Genomic DNA, 23,242 nt, shown 5'->3' on the forward strand with positions numbered 1-23,242 from the left:
TTTGCATCTTCCTTTTCCTTTTTAGGGCAGAATTCTTTTAATGGGGTCATTTAAACATTACTGTATATCTTATACATTGTAATTCTTGACCCTTTTTTGTTGGTGGTGGTAAAATCCATAAGAAACCATCAGCTTCTTTTGTGTAGTCAATTCTGATGCACTTTTAAAAACATAACGTTCATGTTACTGAAGTCTCCTTCTATGAAAGCAACAGCAGAGACTTTCCAACCAGTTTCCTTTATATCCTTTTATGTGCCAGTAGTAAGGTTCCACTCTCTTCTAATAAGAAAGTTGGGCAACCATTCTTAAATTACTTTTCCTAAGATTTCTCAGAAGTTTTGCTTTTATGTTAGAATTTTGCTGATATATAATCATGATGAAAGATTCAAGTCATAAGCTGTGATGTCAGTTACCTGTAAAAGGCTAAAAGCAGATTGACACATTTTACACATCATTAGCAGAGTTTTAGCAGTCTTAGTGGAGGCTCAGTGGGCGTATATAATTGTTATCATAGAAAATGGAAAAATATATTTTATTACAGCTTTCCCATAATTAGGATTTGTTAGTTATAGCAAGATAAGATTTAACATCTATTTACCAAAGATAAAATATAGAATTCTCTCCCTTTTACTGCAAAAATACAGGGAATAGCAATAGGTAACCTTCTAGAAGGTGAATGCCTTTCTGCTCCCACGCCCATCTTTGTAATTAATGGCCACAGAGGCACTGATCAAACTGCAGGAATGTCTCTGCTCTACATTGAAAAGCTCGAGTCAAAAACTAACGAGGATGTTATCACTGACAGGATCTCACAGTTAAAGTACAGAAAGTCCCTGTGGCTCAAAAAATCTCTCATGACCTCCAAATTGATCTTGGACAAATCATCTAATTTTTTTTTACCTCTGTTGCCTTTACTACAGTTACATTAGGCCCTGTATACTCTCTTCAAGCCTAGCCCTCTGCGCTTTCTTTTATGAGAAAAGGCAGAGGTGTCAGAGGTGCTGAGCACGCCTGCAGTTGCTCAGTTGCAAACATTTCTGCATTTCTTGCAGAAGACCATCAAAGTAGAAGAAAAATTTTAATGAAATGATTTGTCTAATATTTTTACAGAATAAAATTATTATTGTAAAGACAATACCCCATCTTTTTCCTCTCTCTGATTTGGGAATATGTGAATCAGACTAAATCTAATCTTCTTACCTCTTTTGTCAAGCCTTATATTTTGTGACTGTGTGTTCAGTGATCAGCTCTTATTCTGCTGTTCTGAGACTATCTCCTATATTTGCATTAATTGAAATGGATAATTGAGGTAGTAATACCATCAGTCTCAGATTCAGCAGGGCAGCGTCTTCTGTGAAATAATGTGACAGTCGCTGGCTTTGCATTGGGATTGGCTGCAAGCATCCACTTGTAGTATAATCGTTGATAAAATATTTTAATATTGCCAGGAGCAGAACTGCCATGGAGCTCAGCCTTAACCTTTGAGGAGTGTTTACCTATGGATGTGTTAAATACATCTCAGTAGGGTACCTGTGCATTGAGAGAAGACGGACGGGAAGTCAGGTTCGGTATGGCATAATAAAGTATAGTTTGCATGAGAAATGTGCACATGCCTGAAATGAGGACCTTGTAATTCTGTCACTGTAATGCCCTGACTTTCCTGATCTTGTTATCCCTCCAGGGAATCTAACCTTGATATGAAATAAAAAGCGGTTTGGGTTTGCCTTTGGGTTAAACAGTGACTGGACAATGATGTGCATAGCAGCACATTCTAAAGTAGCTTAAATAAGTTGTTTCTGATCATTTAAATTGCAGCTTTTGCTACAATTCTGATCATTAGAATCATCTTTGTTGTACATGTTTAGAGTCTTCAAATATTGCACAAATATTCTGCCCAATTCAGCTGTCTTTTAAAAACTAGCTTATATGTGAAATGCTATTCTGTTAAATTGCAGGCTGTTCTGACTGATAGTGGGAGCTGTATGTACTGCTCCTCAGGCGAAAGATACTTCCCTGCCATATCAGCACAGTTGCCAACAGCAGAGATGTGGGAACTGCAGTTCCACATGTGTAGGAAAGAGAAGTCCCCCAGCTTTGAAATTCCCTAAACTTCCCTAAACCTCCTCCCTTCATAAGAGCCACCACAGCTGTTCACATTTGGAACCGTATCCCTGGGATCAGTTGTTTTCCTACCTATGAGAAAATGGAGAAGTTGTTAAAGATCCTAAGTGTGTTTGGAGTTCATGCATTGTCATTTGTTATTGCAGGTATGTGAATTACTTGCTGGAAAATGGAGTTACAGAAATGACATATGTTAAAGTTGTGTATGTAAGACCTGTGCAGGAGTGCGTAGGGAAAGAAATAATTGCTTTGTTTTAGTAGGTGCATTTACATCTTTAACTAAATGGGGAGATTTAGTGAGAAAGAGGAAGAAAATCAAATCAACTTCAGAATGTAGAACTGAAAATGAAGAGCAGAGGCCATATCTCTCTTGCTACTACTCATAGTCTTTGTGTATGTGGTAGTAATCCAGTGATAGCATGATTTTACTTAACTACTGGTTGCTTTTGTGTTTGGATTGCTATTATACCAGATCAGGAGTGTGGAAATCATAGAATAATCAAAAAACTTCTCACAGCGCATATACTGGACAGTAATGCTCATTTATAAATAATAAATAGCATTGCATAGCTTTGGCATGAAAGTACCTGGATGTCAGAAGTGCTGGTGTGGAATTACTTGCTGCGGCTTTTGTTTTATAGGTATTTGGGAGGGGTTACCTTTGTGGCAGTGGTGCTGGGGTTTTGGCTCGCTATGGATAATTTGTAAACTGTTGTATGGAAGCATCTTGGTGACAGTTTAATGATGATTTGGTGCTGCTTATATATAATCCCTCCCCCATCTATGACAAACCTTTTCCCAGTTGGGGCTGGAGGAAATGAGTAATGCTTAACCCATTTGTGTGATCAATTCACTTAAGCAGCTACTGTGAAATGTTAATCACAACTTTAATTTGTACTGCATTAGCATTTTGATTAACTTGTAGGCTTGCTAGCACACTTGAAGCACTTTTACTCATAGTTACAGCTCGGAAATGACTTTTTGATTAATTAAGTTTGTTAGACAGCAGCTGAGCTTCCTGAATGCTAACCTTATGAGGCTAAAAGTTCAGGAGAAAGTTACTGAGAATAACTGTTGCTGTTGAAAAGGATTCTTGTGAATGCACTCAAAAAATTTTAATTATTGACAAAATACTATATTACTCCTTTGAAACTGACTTTACCCTTTAAAAGGGGCAGATTTATCACGAGACGGGCACTGTATATTTTTGCTGGATTTGGTAGATCTGTGTAAGACTTGGAGCAGGAAGAAATACTGTCTTTAAGACCTTGTTTATGTTGAGGAAGCTATGATTTGTTGCCAGGAGAATCATATCAAAAAAATTTTTATTGTATTTGCAGTTCATTAGCATAGTATAGAATAAATAGTTTATAAATTAACAACAATTTGAAAATAAACTGGATATTGGGACTCAACAAGTTCTGAACGTGTTGGGTTATATCCTGTTATGTTTATATTGTTAATATCATGTTCCCTAGCTGCTTTTATCTCTGTAATACTATTAAAAAAAAATCAGTAAGAGCCCACGGGTTGCACTCCAGTAAATGTAGACAGTAAGTGATTTGTCCTTTCCCTGGTTCTGCTCACACTAATAGTGTTACTATGGTGGCTGAAGGATGAGTGCAGGGATAGGAATCGTACAAAGCAGCGAGGAAGGTCGTAATTTGCATTTATCTGTGAGACCTTTGTGGGGATGGGGGAAGGAAGTAGTGGTGTCTGGTAGTGAGTAGCAAGGCGTATGGAAGCGGGAACTGAGAATGCTGGTAAAGAAGCGAAGGGAGAGGGATGCAGAGTACAGTGTAAGAGGAGTGCCTCCTGCCTTCTGCAACAAATAGGATTAATTACATTTTAGTCACTGTATCTCTGATAAATTATAGGGGGTTTTTTTTCTTCCGTAGGTTGAAACTACTCAGCTGTATGATTCTGATTTAATTCATTTGAAAGAAGTCCTTCCCCTCCCTCAAAAAAATGAATACTTTTCTAAAAAGTAAATTTGGCCTAGATCTCTGAAGTGCCAATGTTGTATAGATACCTGTTCTACCAATATATAACATGCAAAAGGTAGTGACCCTGAGACCCTCTTTAAGCCTTCTTCAAATAAATTCCAACGTTTAAAGTTAGAGTTGTTGTTTCTGGAGTATATAATTGAAGCATCGTAATCATGATTTATATAAAAACGTGAAACTTGTAGTACATGGCATGCTTTAACATCTGGAAAAATATTTTACTCATATTAGTATGATCTCAAGTCACATGTGGATCATAATAGAATATTACATATTGGCATGTCTCCTAGGTTTGAAGCATGTGCAAAAAAGATTTATCATTATTCTGTATCAATAGTTTTCAGGAAAATTGGTAAAATGGGAACATTTTTGCATATTATTATCTATAAATACATGTCATGTAAACCCCGATGTGGCCCTAAACAGCTGTAATTAGGACCAGTTCTAATGATTTTAATAGATCTGTGGATCTAAACTCATATATGTGACTGAAGTCTAGTCCTAGACAACAGAACTTGCATTAGGGTGCAGCTAAGAGTGAGGGTGGGAATGTTTTGATTATTTGATATTGAAATATTATACACACAATATAGTCAGGTACACAAATAGGTATAAAAAACAACCAGCCTTAACTCTGCTTTTTGATACGACTGTGCAATAGCCAAATGATTAAAGTATTTTAGTCTTACAGTTTATTTCTTTTAAATATCTGTTTCCTTCCTCAAAACATGACTGAAGAGCAAGAGTTATAGTTGTCTGGCTGAGAATGCGTCGGATTTATTTTACATACACTTTCAGGTCTAAGCTGCAACTGGTGCGACATAGAGGGCCGTGCACATTAGTGTACAAACCTTCAATTTCCTGTACAAAGGAGCTCAGCAAAGTGCCACAGTCCGTCAAGCACTGATACTGAAATGAACCTTTACAGAGCAAAGAAACTTGAGCCATGCAACCCACCCTGAGTGCTTCTGAAGTTTCAGCCCCCACCCACCAAGTAATTACCACCAATGGCATCACTGTAGGCAGTTTACTTTTAGCTGAGTAATGACAGATCTAATTCTCAGCCACAATGGTGCTTCTTATGTTACCTTAGTCTCCTTAGCTAGCCCCTGTATCCAGAGAAGTTACCATTGTTAATTTAGCCTCATTGCCAATCATTTTCCTTAAATATAGCTTAGACACAATATTTACATTGACCCTTACTAAGTAGCATGCTTAGTGTATTCAGAATTGCATTATAAGGTAACTTCAGACAGAATAAGAAATTCCTCTGAGCAGGATGCAGTCTCTGTTCATAAAATGCAAGCTGTTTCATTTTAGCATTTTGATACCCTATCTTAAAGGAAAAGGCTATTTAAGTCATTTGAGCAGATCAGAAATTCTACTAATTGTACAGTTTCAGTTCCTCTGCAGCCTACCCACTCATACATGAGTGATCCAGAATATCTGGCTTTCAAGTGAAGAATGTGAAAGTAATACCAAAAACAGTGTTAAAGCTCTCCAAAACATTTCTAAATTGAAAGATTTTGCAATCAAGACATTTCTGTTGCTGGATAAATCCCCTAAATGGGGGTGGGGGGGATTATTATATAACAATTCAGTATGTGTTATTTTGGAGACATATTCAGAGTGATTAAAAGCAGCAGAGACAAGCAATGTTTTGCTATCACTTTTCTTCCATGCCCCACACTCACCTTTCCCACATCCTGCATCCATCTTCACTTTCCCTCAAGATAGGGAATTATATAGCATCATTCAAATGCCAGTCTTTTTAGCAGAGACAGACTGGTGGAAAGTTCCAGGTTTGTGTTAGACCAGAAAGGTACTATCTGATAAGTTTAAAGAGTTTTATACTTATCAATAGCTACCCACTGCTCTTGAAAATATGTTGATGAAGACTTGGTAATAGGTGCTGAGAGTTTTGTACAAATGAAATCCTGGGATGGCAAAAGAAATAGCAAGAGAGAGATCTTGATCCAAATGTTTTGACATTCAATTCTGATCATCGTTAAAATATGCCCATACCTGATAAGTACCCCTACATCATTGCACAGAACCACTTACTGAGTGTCATCAGCACTTTCCCCTTAGTCCTGCTATAGTTTATAGCCAGCTGCTTGTTCCAATTTTATCAGCTACAGGATATTTAGAGATTACTGGTTTGCCAAAAAAGAGTTAGTTATGAAACAACAAATATCTATAAAATATCTATAAAACTGGTTTGTGGTTAAAAACAACAAACCAAACAGAAACAGCAACCTTATTAAAAAAAAGAAAAAAAGAAATTAGAATCGTTGTTGAACCATAGTGGAAAGTGCCATGAGACTGGAGAGGATAAACATTATTCATCAGATAACATAAATATAAAATAATAATTATTTTCTCTTTTATATTTATTTTATTTTGTTGCTACATTTTATGTAGCTAATTTGGAGAGACTGGAATGACCAGATTTGTTACCCCAAGTATTCAGAGAAATTTCAATACCCATCTGAGTATCAAGCATCTGTGTGTTTTACACTGAGCTGAAAATGGAAAGTGTGTAGGTTTCCACGGCAGCAGATGAAACAAGCCAACTTTACCATTGTTCTGACTTCTTCACAGTGTCACTGTCTTGGATTTCACATCCAGATAGAGATGCTGTGAATAAATTCTATGGGTGAAGAAGCAGAAAACAAGGAGGAAAAGAGGATTTGCCATGTGGATTCATTATAACAATGTGGAACACAGAGTCTCACACACACAGGCTTTCCGTACTCCCTACGGGATGTCTGTCTTTAGGCCTCTATCAATTTCTTTGAGATTTTCTGTGTGAAAGGATCCTCCAGTTAATTTCAGTGTATGGCTTATATTAGATTTATCTTTCTCTTACGTCTTCTCTCTTCCTTTTCCCCTTTTCCAACCTGCTGTTTAAAGGGGGGGGAATAGATTTAAAAAAAATACATACACATACACACACACACACGCACACATATCCTCAGAGGTAGGTTATGAAAATACCACCACTTATGCTTACTAGAAACGTATGACTTACTTATGACATTCTTCCTGTTCATGGAAGAGATGAGATTACTGTGCACCCATTGTTATTAGTATATATTAGCTACGACAGTTTCATGATTGAGGAAAATCATGTTTCAGGCTATGTCAGAATAGCAGAAAGGAAAGAATAAAAATCAAACAGTGGAGAGCAGAAAAGAGGTACATACTGTCTGAGCAACATGCTCAGACAGATACTGATTGTATCATATGTATAAACTTCCATATCGTATAAAATTTGGGAAAAGAATGACTCACCCTGTAAGTATAAGAGACAGACTTCACTGTGATAAATGCTGAGAACAATTTCTCCTTTTTCTGACTAAAAATCATGTGAACCAACACATGAATCTATAGCTTGCTCCTTTCAAATGTGATTTCTAACATAATTTTATTTTCTATTGGGTAAAAATAATCGTACCTGTAAAAACAAAACTATTAATGTTGTGCTGTGATGTACTTTTTCTAGGGTAACTAGAGATGTTCTTAGAGTGTTTAAGGGTGTTAGGATTATTCCTCCAAAATAGCAGAATTAAATGTTAAATCTAGAACTTTATTAGTTGAAAGGCACTTTATTCACATTTCATGAGAAATGAGAAAACATTTGTGTTATTCAGGGTAACATTTTAAATACTTTTCCAAGTGTCACCAATCTTATCACCCTGATCAGGAATAAAACCTGTTGAAATTGCATTGTAAACTACTAAAATAAATTGCGTGACTGACCATGACTGAAACTAAGTTGTGTCTTTAAACTCAGCATTTCTCCAGAATCAGTATAATTTAATTGAAATAGCTCTGCGTGTGTAAACAACTCCTTTGTTTAAAGAAGATTTCACTGTTTAGTTTGCCTTAAGTAAATGCTGCCTTTTGTTTGTCTGTAAAACATTTGATTAAATGTAAAGACTTATATAGACAGTTTCTCATCATTACACTAGTGGCTGGAAAATAAGTTAAAATTATTGCAGGTATATGCTATCAAAGGAAGTGTCAAACAATATAATTTGTCTTGGGGGGAAAAAAAAAAACCATAGAAAAATCTTAAACTACAGGTCTCCCAGTATCAAGAAGGAAAAATGATATTTAAAGAAGTGTGGAAGCTTCACAATATACCAGACTATCTTCTTGCTATCTTAAAAAACATTTTCAAATATTTTAATCAAACCCCAAATTTCCTCCTTGTAAACCACTTTTAAATATGTGACTTTCTACTGGATTAGAATGCTCTAATGTGAAGACCCATACTTTAGTGTGATTGTAATAGTGTTAAACAAGAAAATTAGCAAGAGAATTAACATAACATAATTTTCTTCACCAGCTGAAATGCTCCCATAAATCATAATAATTGTTTTAACATAATGTAGACAGGGTGAAAAATATACTGCATAGTCAAATAACTATATTCACTATAAAAATATTATGTTGAAACAAAGGCTCATGTTTGATTCTTTCTCCTTTGGAAAATTCTTAAAATTCTCTTTCAGACTAACCAAATAGAATTTAAGACCAGTCTTAAAAAAGTCTGGACACAGGCTTAACAAATTTTTCATGTCAACGGGACACTCACAATGCACAAACTATAATTTTTGCAGATTAGGCCCTCTTTATGCTAGTGATACTTATGGTATACATTTTACATGTATTGTCTATATAAAACATACTAAATAGAATTCGAAATGGAACTCAGACTCAAGGAACGAAAGGCAGGATGACCACTGACACTTTAAAGTGGGGCATGTAGCTGAATAGGGTGTTGGGAAGTTTGGGGGGGGGGTATCTTCTTTGGGAAGACAATGCAAAGAGTGAAATCCAAGTTATTTCTGACTGATCTGACTCACCCTAGGTGAATTTCCTGATCTTTGATTATTGGTTATTTTCTGGTCTCTCTTCAAGATTTTCAATTAGGTATCAATGTTGAACAAAACCTCAAAAATGCTCATTAAACTAAATTTTAGTTTTCTATCTAGTCACACTCAAGAGATTTTTTGAGCTTTAAGAGCTTAGATTAAAACCGGAATAATAATAATAACTGCTACCAGTAAGTGACATCAATGTTCATTTTAGAACACACATAAATACATTGGTCGTCTTAAATAGACCAAGGATTTGGGGAATAATTTTGCAATTCTGGCAAAGCTCTCCTTTCAAAACATAAACACGGCAATTAACTGTAATTTCTTCCTTTACAGTAAACTTTGAGATTTACTCCTTTCATTCTGAGTTGGATTCTGTAAAAGAGAGGTTATTTTTAGGGCAAGATCCCACCTTATGCTCCCAACCCAAAAAAACATGGTGTAAATTACTCACCCTTTCAAGGGTAAGAGTGGGTGATGATGAAGGTTTTAATGCCTCTTTTTCCAAGATTAAATGAAAAGGTGCCTCCTGACATCAGTAGGAGTTGAAGGAAACTCTGATTTTGTATGCCTAGAAATTTTTATGTTAAACATGAAATAAATGTACTTACCTGTATGAACCTGGTATACAATTATGCTTGCATTTGCTCTTTCATATATATATATATATGTATATATATATGTCTTCTTTGATTAGGCAATGCTGGATGTTGCAGCACACCATGGATGGCTGGTGACTGCTCTGAATATCACCAGTCTGATACAGATGGTGGTTCAGGGTAGATGGATACATGATTCCTCCCTGCTTACTTTGCCCTATATAGAAGTACACCACCTTTATCTTTTTAGGTATGTAACTCTTGTAAGCATTTGCAGGTTTGCAATTTCATTACACCTCTGATTGCTGATACTGATTGAATGTCACTGTTGTGCCCAAGAATGTTCATTAATGTAACAGAAGCAAAATTCATTCTTTCACAGCAATTCTTTCCCAAATGGAGGTCTTGTTTCTGTTTTCAATTTTCATTGATTACTTAACCCCACAGAGTATTTTGAGAACCATGATTCCAGACAATGGAACAAGAGATGACTGGAAGGGTTCCAAATTCTAACAAATGTAACTCTGTATATTAATTACATCTTTATTTTAATTCACACTAAAAATACACTGGTACCCATGGTAATATCATAGATAATGTCAGGCTCTGTGAGTGCCTAGATGATGCGATAATTAACACTACCCAAAAAGAAATGACAGGCATTTAATAACAGAAGCCAGTATCAAGTTTTACCACCAAAACAACTGAAAACAAATGTTTGCTTTCTCTCACTGGGCATATGTCTTGCTGTCTGTATCAGGAAGTGGAGCCAAGGAAAAAGGAAGAGCACGCCTGGAGGTTACCAGGGACCTATTGAGTGTCTTCCTGAACTAATGACTGCCTGTGAAGGAAAAGAGAATGTTTTTGCTTCCATTGTGGACAGTGAATTGCAAGCGGCACACATTTCACAGGTAATACTTTCTATCAGTGTTCATTAGGAGTATGATTGGAAAGGAAGAGTAGTTGGGAAAAGAAATACTCTATTCACTTCCCCAGCAAATATCACGTGATATTCTGTATAAAATGTGATACATTCATTGCTCTAATTTCAAGGTACAACTAGCTTTACAGAGGTTCTTCCCCACCTGTTTTCTAAACATTATTTTCTCTTATTCTCTGTTAAACAGTAGCAGAGTCTGGTTCATAGCTGATATTACCACATCTCTTTGCTTTAAGATGCTTGTCTCAGTCATTCAATCTGCTGACAGTTATCCACCTTTTCATAGTCAGCTATGCAGCAGGAATACATGCATTGCAAATGCCATTGTAGCTGGTTTCTGAAGTGGTCTTTCAGACACCGTATTTTCAGAGAACACCCTTGGTAAAAGATTCAGCACTCATTTTATGTTTGAAACAGAAAAATGCAGATGAAGTTTTCACACTTACAGGGGGAAGAAAAAAATACTTCAAAATTTTGAGGCCACTAGAGTCTTATTTTCAGTTTCCAGCAGTTTCCTTCAAAGGATAGCTCTATCCCATAGTATTCATTATACCATAAGACTATTGATTTAAAATAAATGTATGAAAGAAGAAAACTTCACAACCTATACCTCAGATATTTTTATTTGAATATTTGAAAGGACAGTAATATGTCCTGTATTTGACTGCTCAGCTTCAGTTAAACCTTTTACTGGTATGCAAACAAAAAGAAAAGTACTTAAATGTCTATGACAGACACCTGCATTTGTTACTAAATTACCATCAAATTTTTGAATTAAGAAAATGTATTGACATCAAAACAAGGCTTCCTTTAAGAACAGATTTCTAACATAATACACATTGATTTCAGTCCAGCTTTTAGATGTGATAAAAAATTAGAACATTGTTATAATTAGTTCAGGGAGAACTCAGAAGTAAACTTACTTAATTTATTTGCATAAATTACCATTCTGTTATCTTTAAAAGCAAATGCAAATTGGCTCTGTCTGATATGATGATGGTTATTTGGCTCAAAAGTGCTTCAATTTGCGTAGCAATCTGGTGTCGTCTCTGCAGTGAGGCGATCCCAGGTAACATACAAATCCTGAATTATTCCAGAAATTAGTATGTTTAAAGCATCAATTTAAGTGCTAATTGCAGTAGTAATGAGAAAAAGCAGTACTACTGTGCGATTTGCATCTACTGCCCCATCAGTATGCCTGGAACGGCTGCTGACTGGCAGAGGATTTGGCTGCTAATTAAATAATTGTATGCATAGCAGTGTTCTCGTCTGATTCAATAGATGAAGATTAATCCTCAGATAAATATGTTTGGCTGGTATTGAAATGTCTTAGCAGTTTCTTCAAAAATAGTTTGTGTGTATGTGGTGTGTATGTACACCCTGCAAATGACTGTGTGCCTCTATATATCTATGTTTGTAAATACAGATGCATATAGGAGGGAAAAACATAATTCCTTAGCATCATATAAGGAGAAAGTTTCATTTCCATGAGTTCAGAATGGCCTTATTACTTGTGTATAGCAAAGCCATGACTTCATTATGCACGTCACTGCAAATGTGAAACCTTTATTACCAACATTTTAAATTCTTTACAGCATTTTTTTGCAAAAAAATTTTGTAATATCTTGCACAGAGTTAAAAATTATATTGAGACTGCCTGTTGAATGCTTTCACGTGCAAAGCTTTCAATGTACAACTCACTGGACGGGGAGGCCAACCATGAGAAAAAATTTTCAATAAAAATTTATCTTTATGACATATCGTCTATAACTAAAGCTTATACTAAGATTACAGTCTTTAAGCCTGGTATCCTGGAACCAGACCAGGACAGAGTCAAAATAAAGTGATAAGTATGTCAGCAAAATGCCTAGAACATTCTTTTCCTAATGGTATAAAACTTTTACTTCTAACTAGCAGTATATTTTACCTATGTCTTAAAGCTGTTCCTATCATGAAACTGGTAAAGCTTGAGCTTTAAATATATTTGGAGAGGGACAGGAAAAGGAAAGAAATTTCACATTTAGAAAGAAGAAAATATCTTTTAAGCAGACTGGTAATTAATTTTTAAATAGCAGCTCTTGAAGCTGCTCATGGATTTGGAATATTAGGCTAAGTCCTGGGGAGAGAGATTATTGGCAAAAATGCTAATGATGTTTTCAGAGGTTCGTGAAGAATTTCTCATGTGATTGATGTGAATCTTTGGGTTTTGTGGGTAAATATCTATATTGTATATATGTGCATGCACATGTGGGTGTGTTTATGTGTTCAGAAGGGGAGAATATGTGCATATGTAATTCTATACAGCAAAAAACAGTAAAATTGTCAAAAAATACCAAAGTGACTTGGGAGCCTGGCTTTAATTTTCCAAAAGTTAGTTACAATCCTAGACCTTACTGAAAGTCAATGGGCTTTAAATGCTGACAGCATAAATTCAAAAATTACTTAGATTCTATCTCAGGTCTTTGGCTCCAGCTTCGTTTTTATGTCAGTGATTAATTCTGAGTCTATTTTTTTTTTTAATCTTTTTCAGTGTCTAAGTTACTTAGGTACCTTTTAAAGTACTAAGCTGATATTTATACTATTGAGAGAGAAAAAAAAACCAGAAGATTGAAAGAATATCTTATCTGCTCTAGTATTAGCTGCCTTAACTCTGGAAGTATCTATGTTTTATTCTTCTTTTTCATTTTAGCTACTACTACTTGACATTTTTCCTCAGTAAGAAAAACATGACTTTATTTTCTCCACATTCCATGAATGATGAGAAGGCAGCCTAATGTCAATGCTTTATCAATGATCAAGCAGTATTAACTTAATCTGTAATTGTCAAAAACATAAGGCCTGGTGAATTGACAGTATTCCAACTACCTTCTTATCTGATTAGAAAGTTATCCAGAGTTACTTTGGTTTGTTAACACTGTAAAAGCTACATGAAAACCTGAGAGCCTCTGACAGATAAAATATGTTGGGATTGTATGATATAAACAGGACCAAACAGGGGGTGATCACTAGGTTTGTATATGTCTGGATGGTTATACTGAGGACAGTGGAGTTGTACTGCTTTAGTGCAATGAGAATCTCACTGTATGTCTGTAAAGGTCCTACAATAGGGTTTATCTTAGAAATCTTTCCACTAAACAAAAAATCATTTGTCAGTTAAGGTGTAGATACTTAAGTTGTCTCATCCAGTATGATCTGCTGGAGGTAATTTTTGTATTGTGTTGTGTGTTAAATGTTGTGAAATCCTGGCAACAACTCTTGAGTTAAGGATGTCTGGTGCTTTTTCTCCTTCTTCAAGGTGCTGCCTTTTTTTCTCTTTTTTCTTTCAGAGTTGGGACAGAAAGGGGGATATTTTTTCCCTTGGTGTTCTAGCTGTTTATTTCCTATTCATATTTTTCTTGTCCTTTCTTAGCTAAAGCTTTATTAAGTACATTAGTGCAATTCATCAGTGTCTCCTGTTTTACACTCTAATTCCATGAGCACTCACAGCTGGCCCTGCTCACCTTCTCCATTGAACTGGCACAGCTGTTCAGGCACCATACCAAAGTGGAGAGGGAGAGAGATTAGTTTTAACCTAAATCAGCTTTCTCATTTAGTTCATCCAGGCTACAGTAATACAGCCATTTTAATCCAGCATACGTCTGTACTGCACCCAAAATGGGCAATTCTGCCCCCCCCATGCCATTTTCACTTTTCCTGACCTAACTCACTGCACAGTTGCACAAATGCTATGGATGGCACAAGCAAGAAGCTGAGGATGAGGGGAGGAAGGATCGTATCAACCCTCTCACTGACAGTCAAAGTAAAGTGGCCTGTAACCACGTGGCTACATGAATACTGGTGCCAGCAGGGGAGGAGGTAGGACCACTTCTTTCTGTGGCACTGAAGGTTCATACTTATTCAGAGGGCTCACAAGATTAGCAAATATTTTTTCACAATCAATCAGCTTTAAGCCGATCTGAGTTCATCCTGTCACCAAAATGACTAGCAAGCTGATCCATCTAGCTGTGCAATGACAGTACGGTAGTGGCAAGGGATCAGGAACAGAGGCAGGTAACAGCTAGCCAGCAGGGAGGGTGTTGGAGAAAGGCACGGCACCGCTTATTCTTGTGGCAGTGCAATCTGAGGTCTACTTACATAATTAGGGATGCAATAGCAAGGGTATTAACAGATCCTGTTATTATCAGTATGAATCATGGCAATGGTGTCTCCAAAAATGTAGCATCAAGCACAATCTACATGAAAATAAATTATTTAAAAACACAAGATGGTCAGACTGATACATGAAAAATAAATAGATATAAGCCTTTTTCCAGATAAAACATTTCCATTCCATGTCACTATTGCCCATGTGACTATGCGTACCTTCTCCATTCCCACAAGTGCTCATTTTGACATCTGTTGGCTTTTTACAAAGAAAGATCAATATTCTTCTTTCCTTGGTCTCCTTCCTGCCCTCTAGCTTTTTGTAAGTGGTGTTTGAAAATATGGGAGATGTTAATTGTTTTGGGGAAGGAGGGAAAGGCAGAGGGTTGTTGTTTTTTCATTTGTTTTCTCCCAGTGCCTGCTTCATCTTTCTTTTTCATTCATAATGGGGCCCCAAATCACTCACTCCATTCCACAGAAAAGTTTCTCTTTTTTCTTCCTAACAAATTGCAGTGAGGGTATAAGCCCATTTTCTTTGTACTAAATGAAAGCCTATATTACTCTCCCCACTTTTGTCACAGCATCTCAGAACTGCTTGTCCTTGTCTGATGGGGACCAAACTGAAAGATAGATAGAGCTGCATTTTTAGGATGCCTTATTAATAGCTACATGTAAGATTGAAGAGAGTGTCGTGATCAGCTAAACAAATTGCATGCCTCTAGCAACCATTCGCTCTAGAAAGATGAGAAATAAAGTTGAGGGACTGATGCAGCTTGTGAGAAAACTCAGAGACTTAGGAAGCCTCAGGACTGCAACAAGGAGGCTTCATGAAGATCAGTGCAAGAAAACCTTAAAAAAGTATGGATAACTTTGGATAAGCTTTTGAACTTTGGTTAATTATCTGAACTGATCCTCTGAACTCTCTGAGGTTTGCCCATTGCTAATTAGCACTGCAGTGACTTGTTCTTCATGGATTATGCTAAGGAAGTTTAATTTAAAACTTAATTATACTAGTTTTTAAGTGGCTTATAGGAAAAAAAATACTTTCATCGGAAGCAGTAAGGAATTTTTCCTGTGCTCAGACATCTGTAATCTTAGTGGGGCATGTATAATGTCCTTGAGGAGTTTCATACTTGTTTTCTTGCTCAGAAAAAAGTAGTGGAGAGGTTAATGAAAAGTATTTTATGCTTATGATTCTGAGCATTGAACTATTAAATATTATATTTTAATACATAATAAAATATTCTTAGTATATAACAAATATGTAGACTGCACACTGAGTTGTTTTTATTATAACGACAATAGTCTGAATTGTATAGACTGTCTTGTAATTCACTGTGGTCTGTTTTTTCTACAGGCTTGGAATTTCTTGTCCCGTTTGCCAATTCTAAACATTAGCTTGAGCATCAAAGGCTGTTGGGATGACCCAGTCCAGCCACAGAATGAAGTGCCTGTTCCTTCTTTGACAACAGACATGCGAGATGACAAAAAATGGATCAAATTATATGCTGATCAAGAGTATGTGCTCCAGATAAATCTGCAGAGAACCCAGATGGGGTATCAGGTAGATGTATTTATCATCTCCTTCCCAAGTGCACAAGATTCCAATAATCCATTTACATTATCAATAAAGCTTTACATGGCATAACACTTTTTATGGGCCTGTTAAGAATTATGTGAATTACAAACACTCTCAAAGCCTTTTCTATGTCAGTAATGAGCAGATGTTTTTCTAAGTTACAACAGTATAGCAAATAGATTCTGAAGGTAAAATCCTAGACCAGTTCAAGTCAATGAAAAATCTCTCACTGTTTTTATGGAGCAGAGACTCTTTTGCTTGGGTACTATAACCAGTGACAGTAGAGGTGATTGATAACTTCATAGGCAGTATTTAAGCACTTCCCAGCCCCAGACTCCGACCACTCACACTCTTTACATATCCTGCTTCCCCAGATAAGTTTATAGGTTTCACTATTATATTCCCATGTACCTCCAAACTACATACCAGTCCTGTGCCTACAGGCATGTTTCTACTCATAACAGATCCTCAGGCCTTCACTGAGCATATGCTTCCCGTATTTTATATATCAAAAACTTCTCCAAACAGCTCTTCAGGCAACTTCAACACCCCGGAACTTCAGTCCCAGACCCTTGCCCGGTTCAAGCATATCCTCCTTCTCCTTGGGCTGGTTAGCTCACCATGCCCTCAGCCATGCTTCATGTTCCAAGCCAGAAACGCCACTACCTGCGCAGGTTTCAAAGTGCTCTGCTTGTAGCAGCAGTAACTAGTTGTACCTGTTTGACAGCTCTTAAAAGAGGGCTATGCCTCCTACATTCAAATCAGACATTGCTGACACTGTAGCCACCACTTATTTATAGATCCATTATTTTCCATCGTTTGCACAGTATGAGTGACATTATGGACCATCGTAGGGGAACACATTTCTAACACATCATGCAACTGAGAATGATAATTATCAGCATTTTTGTAAGATATGAAGAAGACTTCAAGATGTAGGCAGAGAACTAGGTTTTAGGTGTTACTTTTGAGACTCTAAGATGACTCTTCATTCAGATAAGAAGAATAATGGAGACACATACATTCTGTTGCATATCCTGAAACTTGAAGTTAACTTATATTAGTTAAAGAATTATACCTGAAAAATATTCCTTTGCAAAAGGTGTCTTATCCTGATTACAGCATGCTTATCATAGCCTCAAGGGGAGACTCTTTTGTTTATATGAAGGAAAAAGGGTTGGCGTTCCTCCACAAGTTGTTATATTTGCTGTGCCAGTTACTGAGAGATTTTTCCTAGCCAGAAGACACTGAAAAGAGGAAGGGAGCAGGAGCATTTTATGAAGTGATCACTGTTTTATAAACCTCTCCTGGAATTTGATCCCTCTTCTCTAATGAAAGGCTGAATCAAACTCTTTCTGAAGCTTCATTGCTACATAGGTGCTTTTTCTTCTGTATAAATCTTCAGTAAAACCTCTCCATCTACAGTCCACAAAATGAATACGGACTGAGTGTGCATCATTATTAGTACATCTTCAGCTTTCAGCAATAAAGTCATTATCTTAAAGAATCACTGAAATAATCTTCCATTTTGCTGTATATCAACCTCAAATAAAGACTTCGAGTACTCTTTTTGTCTTTATGTTAATCTTGGACAATGTTGTTTTAGTATCATTTAAAGACACAAGGTTTACAATTAACCCTTCTGCAGAGAATAGCATCTGGAATAGAGCAGATGAAATTACAAAAAGGGAACAGTATTTCCATTCAAGTTTTATTAGCTTAGAAAATAAGTGGAATCTTATATTCTGTTTTTTTCTGTGGACTCCTATTTTTTTTTAAGTCTTTATCTGGAAAAAAATAACCAAAATATTTTAGGTTGGATTTGGTTAAATTCTAGTATTATGCAAAAATTCATGACAATGTCTTTTTTGTGGCTTTCTTCATTCAAGGAAGAATGGTATTGTGGAAAAGTGATTCCCAGTTGTACTGAATTGTTTCTTTTCCCTAACAGGGAAAGCAAGACAGTAAAGCAGCGGCTCCTCGATTCCCCAAAGTTAAAGACGAAGGATGGTTTCTGATATTGGGAGAAATTGACAAAAAAGAACTCTTTGCCCTGAAAAGAATTGGATATGTCAGAACTCGAAATACTGTCTCTGTTGCTTTTTATACTCCAGAAACATCAGGAAAGTAAGACAAATTTAGAAATTAAGTGATCTTAATGATTATCTTTTCCCAGTAGCCAAGATTTAATTTCCAAACTAATGATTCTGGTTTTTGTGTTTTAGGTATATCTACACATTGTATCTCATGAGTGACAGTTACCTTGGCATGGACCAACAATATGACATTTATTTGAATATTATACCAGCTAGTTCTTCAGCACAAGTCACAGCAGAGGTGTCCGATGCAATGAGTCATCTGGCTCTGAAGTGAGGTGATCTGAACAGTCCATTTAAAAGAACTGGTCTTGCAGCTGGCATAGTCGGTCATTCTGGACATCCAAAAAAAAAAAAGTGTTTGCCTTAGTGGAACCAACTTCTAACCTCAAGACACCTAGGAAATTGAAAGTGACTACTGTATTGACTCTGGTAACACAGAGTTAGCCACAGTGGCCTTATTCCTTTATAAAGTTTTGTCTTTTATTGTTTCATCTTTGTAAAATCTCCAGGATTCATATTGATCTGTTTTACTCCCAATATAGCTGCCATAATTGAATTTTGACAAATCAAAATAAGAAACTAAAGGATACTTTACCTTGTGCAAATTTAGGGCTATATAGTCTTCATTCTGAAAATTGTTCTGTAGCCTATGTATCAATGTAGTTTAAATAGTCAACTTTTTTAATTTATAGGGAAAATGGAAAGTTTGATCTAAGAACTGAATAAAATATTGATGAACGTGTTTTATTTCATGTTTAATAAAAATATGTCCATTCAAATGTTTGCATTAGATTTTTCAGTGTAAAATATATGATATGAATAATAATAAATTTTTCTTCTTAAGCATACTACATTTTGAAGGTGATAATCTAAAAAATTTTTTTGCAAATTTATATTAATTATATATGCAGTAAATATGGTTATAAAGATATGCCAGATAGATAGTCAAAAATATTTCCAGGGTAAGAAACCATGCAATGTATATAGATCATAATTAAAGCTTATTCTTTATATATTAGTATATAATTCCTTCAACATTATTTTCCTGAATTTTGAAGGATAAAGGCTTACTCAGCTGCTGAGGCATATCAAATTGGGTGGCCTGTTCTAGGGTTCACTGCTGAACTAAATTCTAACTAAATTCTGTAAATAAGGGAGAGTTAGGCTCCAAAGAATGGGGTTTACAATTGCCAGCAAGATGAGCAAGGAGAAGTTCTGCCAGCTGATATGCAGTGTCTAAGAGATGCCCAACTTGCTTAGTGATAAAGTCAGTACCATAGAGAAACTCCCACCTGCAAGACATGAATCTGAAGGGAGAAGGAAGCAGCATCTATCTTTTGCATAATACATGATTACACTGCTTACCTAGATCTACACATCCTGGTGGCTCTCCTCTTCTCAGCCTTAAGGGGATTCAAGATGCTGAGCTAGTACTTGGAAACAACAAGTGCTACAAAACATCATCGTGCAGCTTCATTCAGACAGAGTAGATCTGAAACTGAATATTAATATTTGAACTTGTTCAGCTTTGCATTTAAATAATAAGCATTACCTCACTGAGGTATCATTCTGCTATCATCTTCTCCACTGTGTTTCACAACATCAACCAATATAGCAGAGAGCTGTCGCTGGGAATTTTCCCAAAAAATGACACCAATGGTGCTGCACCTGCACTGCAGCAGAGAGGAGGCTGGCTGACTTCACAGGGTACAACAGTTAAAAAATAATGTATTGCAAACCCACCTGGCATACTCTAAATTGTGAGAAAAATTTTAAAAATAACCCATTCAGTAACTGGATGTCTTCCCAGAACTTCACATTACCCGGTAATATTAACGAAATTATGCTTCATTATTACAGGTTGACTTTAGTGCATGAGACAATGAGACAATAATATTAATAGAAAAAGTTGTCACTATATTATCAGCCTGCTAGCTGATACTCCTGCCTTCTTCGCTATTTAGTTAGACTATATGCAATATGCTATGGTGGTGTGTCATCCAGCAAGTGGGTTTTGTGAAAAAAATTTAGTCCAAAGTTTGGTTATACAAGCATTTCTTTTCGTCCTGCACCCATTTTTTAGGAGGATTTTTTTTTTTCTAATCTTTAAGTAAGTTTTCACAGAAATTAAATCCTTTCTTTGGGAAAATTCTTGGATTGAAGTACTATATTGTCCCTCAACAACTCTAATTAATTAGAAAATTGAGTTATGCCATGGACATACAACATACCAACATGATGATCTCAGCTCTTGATGCTTTGTAAATGCACATCACAAGATTGTCTAATGGCAAAGCAGTAGACAATAGCTTCAGTATTCTGTATTAATCGATTAAAGAGTTTCTGTAATGTGTCATTTGTACCATTTGTACTTTGTTTTTAAATATATTTATTTTCCTATTATGTTAATTGTTTTTAGACATACTTCAGTATTTTTTAATAGTACATTTGAAAAATTTGCAATTTTATTGCAGAAGTATTGGACTTGTGAAGACAAAGTCTGAAACAATCTAGAATGGATTCAAGCAAATTGTTTAGAATCAGCATTTATCTGAAAAATCTGAGAAGAAATTCTGATGCATTTAAAACAGCTGCTTAGAAGGAATAATTAATAAGTTCAATCCTATGATATCTAATGGAGGAAAGTGAAAATAGCTGCCTCTTACAAAAGTCTGAAAATTAAATGCAGAACAATAAAAACAGAATTTAGCAATACTTCTGTGATTTATGGATAGATGAGCAAGTTGTCAGGCTATACAGAGAGTTTTAAGGTTACGTTTCTCATTCCAGTTTGCACACAGGTTTTGGGGGGTGGTTTTGTTTTTTTTTCCTTCTGGAAGCAGCTGCAGTTAGTCTCTGTCTGCTGAGTTATCATACGTCTTCCAAAAACTGGAAAGCGCAACAAAACACACTCACTTCTTGTGTATTTTCTCTTTAAGTATGCCTGCTTAGCTCCTCCCTTCCCATCTTACCCTGTTCTACTCTGACAATGGCATCACAGCAGTACTTAGCAGGAGCTAGAGGAAGTTTGGATATGTACATCCTTCCCCATCTTTTCTTAAGGTATTTTTTACAAGGCAATCTGATACTTAGAACCTTACTTCAGATTTCTGTTCTAGTCCAGGTCCTGAAAGAATCACGTGGCATCTTTGAGGCCATCTTCACTACTCCAGTCTTTCTCTTGTGTTACAAACTGAATTTTCTGAGGCTTTCACCCAGATGAATTCACATATTTATGCTGCTGACTCAAAATTCCTCTTTCTTGTTATTAAAATAGTTTCCTTTTAGAGACCATCTCTTCCCTTCAGGAAGTCTTAGTAATCATGCTCCATTCCAGAATCTAGTATAAGACCTGAACATTCACTAAATAGGCTTCATTTAAAGAAAGGTAAGTTTTCATAATTCCAATTTTCTAGTTCTGGAAGGTTCTTAGGGAAAAAAACAGAGCCCCCATGTGCATCTCCTCCTGCAGATCACATCCTGAATCCAAATTCCTATTCTCCTCCCTTGCTCAAAAAAGAGAAGCTGTGATATTTTTGAGACAGTTTGGTGAACTGGCCCAACAGGTATCATTTCTCTCTGAAGAGGCTTATTTACTGCAGCAGATTCTTAAATATTCATTTTCTCATCTCCACCCTTTCTCTCCTCCATTTCAGGTAGACTCCCCTTTAGCTCCTCCACAAATATTTTCTGCTGCCTGTAATCCCTACAATCTCACCTGTTCAGAGACATTCATCCATACTGTTGGCAGCAGATTTCATACCAGAGCGAATTTTTTAATCATCTCACCCCTCGATGATGTGGTGTAGACACTGTTCTAGCCTATGTCATAAGTACTGATCCTGGACAAAACATCAGGTTAATACAATCTAACCTTATATTTGTTTCCACATCCGGAAGAAAAGTTTGAGCTGATGCTGAGAGGAGAAAAAAATTCCATGTGATAATCCTGTAACCAGAAAGCCAGGCCCCAGGTGTAAAACCCACCCATCCATGCAGATATGTTTTACAACTCACATGAAATAGTAAAGTTGTGTACAGTTACTTTATAGCAACTTTCTTTAAATAAAGAAAGGGAAGGGGAAACTATGAGAATCCCCTAAAGATCTGCAGTAACAGCCTTCTTGCTCTGCAGGTTAGGAGAACAGATGGTTATTACTGTTAAATGGATGGTAAAGGGCAATGGACGCAAAAGGAATGTCCGTGTCAATTATAATTGTGCATATGTTAAAAAAGGGGGGAAAAAAGGCACCCATACAGTACAAATGGATTTTTCTAAACCCCAGTGACTTGGGATAGAAAATGAGAAACTTAAGCACATGCGAATCATACCAAGGAATGGTATTTATAAAGTAAGATTAGATATTCTTAAGTTTGACACACTGCCAAATCCAGGCAAAAAGGCAAATTGCATACAGGTAAAGAGGAAAAGAACCACACACCCCCATTGTTAAGCATAGGTTTCATTATTCTGAAAATATTAGAAGTACTACCATGTTAATGCTCTGAGGGAAGAAGGCAATCTAATTTTTACTATTTTGAGGGCAATTCACTGAAAGGATGGAGTACATAAAAAGCCTTATCTAAAGCAACAGACTCAGTTTAAACAAACATTGGTCCATTTATATGGAACTGTCATTCCTCTACTAGATAAAATCAACTTTGGAGGAGGCATCTCCCTTTAGCATTTTTGTGCTGATGAAAGCTTAAAATATGAAATTGTTTTGCAAAAGGATTATGCAACAGGTAGGTAGAAAATCCACTATGTGTGTAGGTATGGCTATGTCCGTCTGCACCATAAAAGAACAACCTTTGCTGATTCCAGTTTTGGGTTCTGATTCTGACTGAATGGGTGAGCAAGTG

The 23,242-nt window shown here is 36.2% G+C and overlaps 1 protein-coding gene across 2 annotated transcripts in view; it reads left to right on the plus strand.

The window, feature by feature from the left end:
• Positions 1–20,717, plus strand: part of ASCC3 (activating signal cointegrator 1 complex subunit 3) — a 287,290-nt gene extending 266,573 nt beyond the window's left edge. For both annotated transcript variants that reach the window (XM_067293927.1, XM_067293928.1), the window contains exons 38-42: positions 9,717–9,868; positions 10,379–10,529; positions 16,059–16,265; positions 18,232–18,407; positions 18,506–20,717. In XM_067293927.1, coding sequence (XP_067150028.1) covers positions 9,717–9,868; positions 10,379–10,529; positions 16,059–16,265; positions 18,232–18,407; positions 18,506–18,653 — 834 coding nt within the window. In that variant the 3' untranslated portion in view covers positions 18,654–20,717. The remainder of the gene's footprint in view (positions 1–9,716; positions 9,869–10,378; positions 10,530–16,058; positions 16,266–18,231; positions 18,408–18,505) is intronic.
• The last annotated feature ends 2,525 nt before the right edge of the window (positions 20,718–23,242 follow it).

The sequence above is a fragment of the Apteryx mantelli genome, chromosome 3 (assembly GCF_036417845.1).
Source record: "Apteryx mantelli isolate bAptMan1 chromosome 3, bAptMan1.hap1, whole genome shotgun sequence".
NCBI classification, from domain to species: Eukaryota; Metazoa; Chordata; class Aves; order Apterygiformes; family Apterygidae; genus Apteryx; species Apteryx mantelli.